This window comes from Mixophyes fleayi, chromosome 2 (assembly GCF_038048845.1).
Source record: "Mixophyes fleayi isolate aMixFle1 chromosome 2, aMixFle1.hap1, whole genome shotgun sequence".
In the NCBI taxonomy this organism is placed as follows: domain Eukaryota; kingdom Metazoa; phylum Chordata; class Amphibia; order Anura; family Limnodynastidae; genus Mixophyes; species Mixophyes fleayi.
Genome location: NC_134403.1, coordinates 78,227,861 through 78,238,065, shown reverse-complemented (window position 1 = coordinate 78,238,065; position 10,205 = coordinate 78,227,861). Strand labels below are relative to the sequence as shown.

Sequence of the window (10,205 nt, the reverse complement as noted above, 5' to 3'; positions counted from 1 at the left end):
ATGTCTCCAGTTGAGTGCTTTGCAGTAGTGTAAATGTCACATCACAGTTCAGCGGCCTACCACTGTCATACCACCCCTTTTTCAATAACATAAACTTTTCAGCTTTTCGTCTGAAATTTTGTTTGGCTGGCTAAGCTTTACATTGCCTACATTAATCATGAGCGTCTAGGGAATTCTTTATTACATGTGGCAATTTTGCGAGTGTGCAGCTTTTTATTATATAGCTCTGAGTGTGTCTGGAAAGGTGCGTCTCCACCAATGGGCACTGTGGAGGCAAAAATCGGCTCCTAATAAAAGTATCGGACAGAACCTGGCCTATGCCAGCTCTGAGAAAGTCCTTTTGTGGAGTGAGAATGGCCGTGCTCCCATCCACACAGCAAGTAACGTCTGCTCCACACATTTATCTGATTTCAATAATTTCTTTCCGCAGAAGAGAATGAGGCACACTGGCTCCTTACTTCATTAGATAACCTTCACTCTTCCCCTCACGTTCTGCAATCACTGCCATCTTGCTTTGTAAACCCATGCACCAAGTCTAGATGCACAGTATGTTCAAAGATGTCATGGATGTTTTGAATTCATCAATGACCTCAATGAATGCACATGTGAGTTGAACCAGAAGATACACCTAGTGGGAGACATCTTCATTTTTAGTGTTTTATTCCTCCAGTAATAGCAACTACTTCATTCACTTATCTCCACTACAGGATATAAACAGTAACTCCAATACCAAAAGCTCTTATCAAAATGTCCTGTTAGATGGTAGTCCAGTGTAAATGGATGGAAAGTTCCTTTCTTTTCAGTGTCTCTAGAGTCCACCGCTATTACACCCATTTTTTCCATACACTGCCCCAGTGCTAAATCCTCCACAGATGTGGTGTGTTGACAAACTCCAGTGTGGAATCCCTCCACAAAGCGATTCACAGCTTCCTTGCTAAGTACATAACCAGCTCCACCACTCATATAGCCCTGCTTGGCAAATGGTTTGAAGCGCTTCCCAAAGTAGATAGGCTGATCAGGTGTATAATTAGAGAGCATCCAACACAAATTTTCCACCACAACATACATGTCATCATCTGCTTTTAAAAGACAGTCAGCTATGTCTTGGTAGTTCTTATGCACATATTGAAAAGCTCTAATGGTCTTCCAGTAAAGCTGATCTCGCCCTTTCTTGGTATCCAAACCAATCGTTGGGAATCTATCATTGTTGGTGGAACTCATGAATGGGGCAACATTGCAGTGACAAATCCAGGAGTACTTTAAATGAAAAGCTTTTGTGTCCAAAATATTAGGTCCAGTCATGATCCAGCAAAATATTCTGACTGTTTGTGATAGCTCATCACTCACTATTTGGTTCCATATAAAAGCCAAATATAAATTAATAAGAGACTTGGATTGCCCTAGTAGTCTGCTAAGAACCAAAATGGGGAGATCAATTGTCACATTTTTAAAATATTAGAGCCTAGGTATGTCTCGTAAATTGTCAAAGCAATAAATGAAGTACCGCTCAAATAACTCAATTACTTGAAAGGAACCTATTTATGACCTTGTCATTCAGACTACTATAACTAATATGTTTATAGTAGCTAATGTGGATGTACAACTGCAATAATTTCCAAGACAGTTTTCTTGCTTCTTGCTCTTTCCACCAACCTAGATACAGATGTTTCATATTTTAATACAACAGAAGACATATACATTATAGAGTAGAAAGTGTTAAAAGTGGCAAAGATGCAATCTTGTACAAGAACAAAGTGGATCCCAGAGCTCCTAGAGTGGGTGACATCAATACAAGACCGAACAAATTAGGGGGAAATTACCCTAGAACGACGGGTAATATTGACAACCGAACCCTATAAGGGAACCATAAAATATGCTCACTGGCTTTTGTGGTTAATACTAAATCTGAGTCTACGTGTAATGGCCACAGAAGAGTCTCAGTATTGTAGACTAGGAATGCCCCGTAATCAGCGAGTCACCAAGAAGGGTAGGTATGAGAAAACGACCCGCTCTTGTATAATGAGCTGTACCACCTTGTGTACCTATCTTCGATATCAAAACTTTAAATTGTATGTTATTAAGGATTGATGTTAAATGTACCTATAAACTTTGCTGGATGCATTTAACTAATGGAAGTGTGAGCCTTGCAATAAGCTTAAAGGAAGTTCAGATTAATTGTCAAGAGATAAAATAAAAAGGTACGAACATAGATGTCTGCAAAATAAATATTTCACGAATATCAAATATCTGAGTGATAATGGTGCAAAAGTATATATCTAGCTGGCTGTAGTAAAGGCGAAAACCTCAGATTGCCCATGGTGAGGAGTGTCCTTGTGTAGGAAATGTAATTTCATTGCTAGTAAGCACTGTGACTCTGCTGGGTCTTATAAATGCCAAACTGACTTCTACTTAAGTTGGGTTGGCCATTGAGCTTAACCAAAAGCAGTCGTCCTACAGACACCATACTATTTCCTCCTCATACATAAACTGTTTCTTCTTGTATGGAGATAACGACAGACACTCTAGTCTGCCATTAATCATGTTGCTCTGTAGGCCGTTGCAATATAAAAGGCCAGGCATCCGAATCGTGACAACACTGATAAGCCTCTCTTCAGATAACCATCATTACAGATGTAATCGCTGCTTAACCACAGCCCCACTCTGCGATTCCAACTGTGCAGCAGTGTTCCTATTGAGCTTTGCTGTTATCCAGCAGGACACGTGGAAATGTAATAGCATCATAAGACTAAGCGGGCCAAGGGCAGCGCCTGAAAAGCCAGAACGATATTATGTGTACTGCATGTAGTATACAGAAAAATGCAGAGTGAACATCATACACAGCTGCCGTCCGTGGTGACATTTTGCTCCTGAATGTCGTGCAGAATGGGGTCGTACATCTACTACTGCTCCTCTTGATCCGCTGTGAAACTCCAGTGCGCCACCTGAAATCTTCCTCACTGTGTAGCATCTGCAGCACTGAAACAGGAAACATGTTAGAACCTGGCAATGTGTGTTCCTGAACTTCTATAAGCCTGGTGGCAGAGGCTGTCAACACGGGAACACCAGAAATGGGGGGTGGTAGGTGAAGTGCAGCAGCAAAAATGGGGTGGGAAGGTGGTGCTTGTGCCCCCCTGGAAGTGGCTGTGATGATCTGAATTACCCAAAGACCTAAATGTGCACCCCCCATGACAACCCCCCTCTCTGAGGTGAAAAGGGCTTATGCAGGGGTGGTAACAACCTCATGGGGGGAGCGCAAAGGGCAGGCTGAATAAAGGAAATAAATCTCTCACTTTGGTGTTTATGTGTCTAGTATATCATAGGAATTCTGTATACACTGCATATACCTGTATTTAGTATACTATTTTTTAAAAAATTCATAGATGCATTCATTATCCATTATATGTTGAATGCATACATGCACTCTATTAATAAATAAGTGGTTCTTCTATTTATATATTAAGCAAATTTTGCTTTGCAAATCTTGAGCTAATATCATAGTTTTGAGGGGGGGTGTTTTTACCATAAAAATGCGGCCTGTATGGGCAGGGGATGAGGTGGGTCTTTGCACTCATGAACAGGATGGAGTGGGTTGCTGGTACAAGTGCCCCCTAGTGCTGGGTGAGCCTGCAGTGGGGGGCAGCAGTATGCCCCTTACCCTAGAGGATGCCTATAGGGAGTGGGGAGCCCCTCTCTGCTGCTCGTACAGACCTTCTGATGCACTGGAGATTTTTGAAAGAGGCAGGTCACGTGCTCGGTCCAGAACCAAGGAGAACACCAAGACTCTGACCACAAGACTCCAACTGTCCCCTTGATTTAATAAGGAAAAATATGTGACGAGACCCAGCTCCACAGTGGGAATATCAGGCCAACCTGGTCTGTCAGTCAGTGGGTAAATTGACATCGGCACTACCAGTTCTTAAATGCTGCACAGTGCCCGGATCCAGCATTGTTTTGATGACCAAAGAGGGAGGGGAAGGAAGCCCACTGGAAGTATAGAACAGCTGGGGAACCTGTGACATCACAAAATAGGGGCAGGGGTTAAGAACATTAGAGTCTGGACTCTTGTATTGTATCTAAGATCAGGAGGTGGGATTTGACTATTGACTGACCATTATCCCAGCAGGTCTCAAACCAGAGTTGATGGCAGGGAAACAGTAGGTGGGCTACTGCTGTTTTACCTCCACCCCTGTTACCCCCTAGATTCCATCCACCATCAGTTTGGGCTGATGTTGAGAAGTCATACTTTATCAGTGCCAGAGAGGATTGTTTGAACCAGGGTCTTACTCAGCCAGATCAGGTGCTGGACCTCTTGGAATGTTTTGTCATTACTCCACCAGGAGATACTCGCAGATTCTGGGGAATTGGTAAGCCTCCATCTAATATCCAGAGTCCCACCGAGCTGGTGGAGAGTTGGCCAAGCGACCGGGAATAGCAAGTCATACAGACCCACTGGCCGGATCAGAACCCCTGGCCCACTGGCCCTCTTGGATTGTTTAATTCTGGACTGTGTTGCCGGAATTTGTGCCTGTTGGGACTCTGAGCTGAGTGGTAACCTGCTGGGGACTTTGTAGGGGTTTTTACTGACACTGGTGAACTTACTGACACTGGTGAACTTACCGACACTTCGTTATATTTGATGGGGAATACGTTTCTCCTTGAAGAGCACTGTTGCTTTTAATCTGTGTGTACACATTTGATGAATAGAGATATTATTATGTTTGTCTTGCCTCCTAACCTATGTGATCTGTGAACCTAGATGGCTTGGTATCTAGAGAACTACAGTTCCAAAACCAATGTCCTCACATTTACGAATGGTTGACCCAGAATTAAATAAATGAACTTTGAATGTAAAACAAGAACTGCCAAATGCGTGCCCCAAGTATCGATACACAAATTCAAATCAAGATCTATTGCCAATTGTATCAAACCTATAAATTTTATGGAATTTCAAAACCAGTTTATAATTTTTGAGCTTCTCTAATGAGCGAGAGAGAGAGAGAGAGAGAGAGAGAGATATTTCCTGTCTATTTTGGCTGTAGAGACCTGCGCCAGCAAGACGGGTGAGACACAAGCAGTTTCTTATACAGTTGCATTTGTCAAAGGAAGTTTTGTCAAACATTTAATCTGTCAAACTGGTTGTTTCTTCTCAATGAATGAATGAATGAATGAATGATTGATTATCATTGTCCCTGGGATAGCTGATTGGTGGATCGTCCCACCAATCTGAATTCAATCAGTGAAAATCATAAAAATAACAAAGGGAAATCATTTAAGCAAATTCTTTCTGGTTCTAGCATAAGTACTTCCCTATGCACCTGTCAGTGTGAAGTATATGTAAGTACAATGCTATATTATTATTATTTTTCTCAGTCAGATGTCTTCACTATAATACATGGGACAAAATCTGCTTCATTTGCTTATACAGTTCTTACTTTATGGAAGTACATTTTATATAGTTTTATTCACTTCACTTCACTCTCTATAATTCTTCTCCATATTGACCATGAATACATATCTGATAACACAGAGTATAGGGACACTAAATGTGTGTACGGTACTTAAGGTCTAGGGCACATAATGATCAAAAGCGTCAGAAACTGGGACACACTTTTTTTTTATTTTTTTTACTTTTTATTTTTCTCTCTGCCATGTTGTCTGTGCTCTCTCTTCACACTACCATGCTGCCTTTGCCCCTTTTCACTCTCTGCCATGCTGCCTTTGCCCCTTTTCACTCTCTGCCATGCTGTCTGTGCTCCCCCTTCACTCTCTGCCATGCTCCCCCCTTGCTTCAGTTCCTCCTTAGATTATGCTCCATCCCGCCCTCTCCGATCTGCCAATGACCGTCGCCTCTCATCATCCCTGATCACCTTCTCCCATGCGCGTATCCAAGACTTCGCCCGCGCTGCCCCCCTCAACTGGAACAAGCTCCCTCCCTCTATCAGAACTTCCCCTGATCTGTCCTGTTTCAAACGGGCTCTAAAAACCCACCTTTTTCTTAAAGCCTTCCAGTCTCCCACTTAATTTCCTAACTTACCTTCTACCTATTCCCCTTCATTCCCTTTTCCTTATCTCTCCCTCTCTCCCCCGTGTCTCTCTGTCTGTCTACTCCACCCCTTAGATTGTACGCTCCTCTGAGCAGGGTCATCTCTCCTCCTGTCCTCACCACTCTTAACTCGGCTCTCCAGCTACCTAGCCCTCCTCCTCGAGTACCCTCTTTCCCCCGTCCCCTCTCACTCCTTCCCCTCCCCTCTGGGGGTTTCCCTGATATCCGGGCCCTCCCTCTCGGGCTCAGCCGTACGCAGGACCTTCCCCTCGCCCCTCTAGCTGTGCTTTGAGCTCACCGAGTTACTGTGCTTATTGTTTACTGTACTGTACTGTCTCCCATTGTATTGTAACTTTGTTTGTCCCTGTACGGCACGATGGACACCTAGTGGCGCCCTATAAATAAAAATTAATAATAATAATAATTATAATAATATAATGCAATGATGGTCTTTATGACAGTAACCTACTGTATAATGGAGCATATACATTATTTGTCTATTTATGAATACTGCTTGGTAGGGAGAGGTCTTTAGCATATTTTTGAGGAAGCTACTTTGTAAATTACACTAAATTAAATATGCTGTATTATTCTGCACAATGAGAAATAGACTAAAGTCTAATATTGGTAATATTTAGTTAATTATGTAGGATGCAAGCTGCAAATGTTATGTACAGTATAGAATGCAAAATCTTTCTATCACAACATTCTGAAAATTAGGTTTTATTTTGTATGTTGGCACAAAGTACAGTGTTGGCACATAAAGTACAGTGTTGGCATATAACGTACTTTCTGAACATATTTTAAGATGGCATTATAAAAGATTTTTTTTTTTCTATATTGACCTGTGCTTCTATCACATGCAGCAATGTACACATTAGGTTATCATCCAAAAAAACTATTTTCACTATAACAACAAAACATAAATTATGTGTAAGTAAGGCTTATGAAAAAAAATCCCTCCTATTTCAAAATGGCAAAATGATGGGTCAATGCAATTTTCAACATATACAACATTCATTAAACCAAGTGACAATATATCAAAGTTCAATGTAATGTCCTAAATCCTTTTGAAAATTCTGTAAGTTCAATGGAATGGGGTGTTCTCTTGTTCCAAACGTGATTTATTCCTCTTTCTCCCAGTAGAACATGTCAAATGAGACAATGAAAAACATCATAGTGCTGACCGCACCTTCTTTTGTATACAAAAGTTTAAACGATCCACAACAACACTAAGGGCTAGATTTACTAAGCTGCGGGTTTGAAAAAGTGGGGAAGTTGCCTATAGCAACCAATCAGATTCTAGCTGTCATTTTGTAGAAAGCACTAAATAAATGATAGCTAGAATCTGATTGGTTGCTATAGGCAACATCCCCACTTTTTCAAACCTGCAGCTTAGTAAATCTAGCCCAAAATGTTTTATAAAAGTGGCAATAAGAAAAAAATAAATTAAAAAAATGAACATTTATTAGAATGTCTCATAATGACTATTCCTTGAATTGCATGTTTTATCCCCTCTTAAATTATGGGGAAGCATAATCAAACATTCACTACTAATCAGGTGCAATTCAAATACTAATTCATGTGTTAACCACACAATCACTGCTGATAAAATGCAATACACACTATATTTCATTTGTTGACTTCAGATCAAAACCTAGAAATATTCTCCGTTACCAGTAAAAAACTGGAAAAACCACATAAAAACATTTCAGTATCCAATTCTCATGCAGCCTTTGACCTCTGTAAAAATATACTCTTACTCACTGAGCAGAAACACAGGCACGTAGGTGGAGCAATTATCTGCAGTGTGGATTAGCAGAATACCGGCAGGTTCTTCTCACTGTCCTGCAAGACTCAGAGGATTTGATCTTTCAAGGTATTGGGTCCCTTACTTCCACCATGTTTTGTTGTGCTGTGTTTTGTTTTGTTATTATATTTTAAGATGGCGTTTGAGACCACGAGCCCTACACATGGGATGTGTTTTGTTTGGGTACAATATGATGTTATTGTGCGCGGGAGTTCTGAATTAATCCTGTGTACAGTATTAAGGGAACTACCATTTTTTTTTGAGATCTCTTAAATGAAAGTTCCCCTGAAAAATAGATGGGTGAGAGAAATGCATCAAAAGGAAATGTTTAATAATAATCACTGCAGATATCAGCTCAAGGGGTAAATGTATCAAGCTGCGATTTTGAATTTCCAGAAATTTTCTCGGGCGAGTTTAAAATGACGATTTATTAACCGGCGATTTGTGTTTCTTTCAAAAGCGACGCTTTCAAATTCGCCACAAATCACCATCCCAATTTTTTCCCCACTCTAGCTTTACAAATCGCCAAATATATGAAGATGCTATTTTAAGTTTGAATTCAAAATCAGGGGAGAGGGGTAATACTGTTGCACTAATTGTAGAGAGTCAAAACCCATAATAATTATATCAACTAACACGTGTTTCCTAAGTTCAAATGGGGGTGCATCTTTAAACCAATTACAACTACTGGTTATAAAAAAGGACAGAGCTTAAAATAAAAATATATAAAAAATACCAACCTCTACTGATACTAAAAGAATAGACTGAGTTCATCCAGCAATTTTATTTTATTTCACATTATTAGTTTATTAACTTCCACTTTTGATTTGTTATATTTGGCTAGTTTTATATTAACATTGTTTTAATAATAATATAATAAAAGTTACATTTTAATAACCTCAAGACATCCACTATTACCACTGCAGGGGCAAATGCAGGATTTAGAAGGGGGGGTTTCCGCCCCCCCGGAAAAAAAAAAATATTGCGAGAGGCAGCTCCATTTCGGTGAGTCTGAATTCTACAGCAGCCGCGGCGCTGTCAAGCAGCATCCGCGGCAGTACTGTATTATACTACAATACAGCACTGCCGCGGACGCTTCTTTGACAGCGCCGCGGCTGCTGTACAGTACCGTTGGTTCGCGGAGGGGAGAACCAGAAACCCCCCCTGCGTGCGCCACTGCACTGGGATGGAATATCAAATAAGGGAGTCAGCTGTGCATCATTTTTTAACATTTTAACCTCTGTCCTTTTTCATAACCAGTGTTGAATTCAGAATCGCCAGAAACAACACGCTGCTTTGTTAGGTGCGATTGGCAAACACATCACTGTTACACTGCAGTGCAATGTTACTATAACAGGAGGCATTTTGGAAGTTTAAATAAACCATTGTTTTTGCTGTAGAGAAGCAAAAATGATTATGAATTTTCTTATGGGGGACAATTTATTTTAATAATAAATTAGTGGCCCAAATGTAATTATAGAATAAATGTAAGTGTTTCTTGTTTTTGTTTTTTGTTTTTTTTTAAATAACAGTGACTTACTATTTCATCAGCAGTGGGGCAATATTTATATTTTTATGATATGTCAACACTTTATATTTCCTGATGGGGACACCATTAAAAGTACAGACTTGTGGCACTACAATTGTCAGCATGCACATGAGCACTTGTAGTGCCACAAGTCTGTACTTTTAATGTCCCCATCAGCATATTTTAAGTGTACATGCTCTGTTATTGTCATCCTCATAACAAAGGAAAATAATTGAATAAAGCATTTCTGAGTGTTTAAAAGTTTTTTTTTATTATTATTTTTAACTATTTTTTGACAAGTTGAACTAGAAGCCCAAGTCTGTACTATTATGTTGAGTTCCAATAATCTTCTCTGCAAACCTGTTTGCATACTAACAAAAACAATATACTAGTTACAAGTCTTGTTTCACTATTATTTTCTGCAAATCCCCAAGTTACTGCTTACTTTAAAAAAAATTACAATAAAAAAATTCAATCTGCAGACAGCAGTACAGTACTGAAAACGTAGTACATTAAAAAGTAAAAAGCACAATCATTTTCTTTTTCATCCAGGAAGACAAAATTGAGGAACCCTTGATATATAACCATGTTCAGTTCCTTCAAAACATGTCTTGGACCCATTATAATCACTTGATAGGGCTTAATATTTGGTTAGTTTGTCAGTCTTGATTAGTCTATCTGGCAGCGATCTCTAGGCAAAAGGTTAATTAAGGACATTTTGCATTTAAATGAATTTGCTCTGCTTAGTGTGCATTTATTTGGTTTCCTTTAAATTAATGTCTTGATATTTAACTATAGTGTGGTTTATGAATCGTTATATTAAG

General features: G+C 39.8%; 1 protein-coding gene across 1 annotated transcript; it reads right to left on the bottom strand.

Annotated features, from left to right (window-relative positions):
- Positions 1-684: 684 nt before the first annotated feature.
- Positions 685-2,541, bottom strand: LOC142140574 (glycoprotein-N-acetylgalactosamine 3-beta-galactosyltransferase 1-like). Its single transcript, XM_075198281.1, has 2 exons — positions 2,483-2,541; positions 685-1,411 (listed from the first exon to the last, which is right to left on the bottom strand). Exons 1-2 carry the CDS (start codon positions 2,539-2,541, stop codon positions 685-687), a joined length of 786 nt encoding a protein of 261 aa, XP_075054382.1.
- Positions 2,542-10,205: the final 7,664 nt, after the last annotated feature.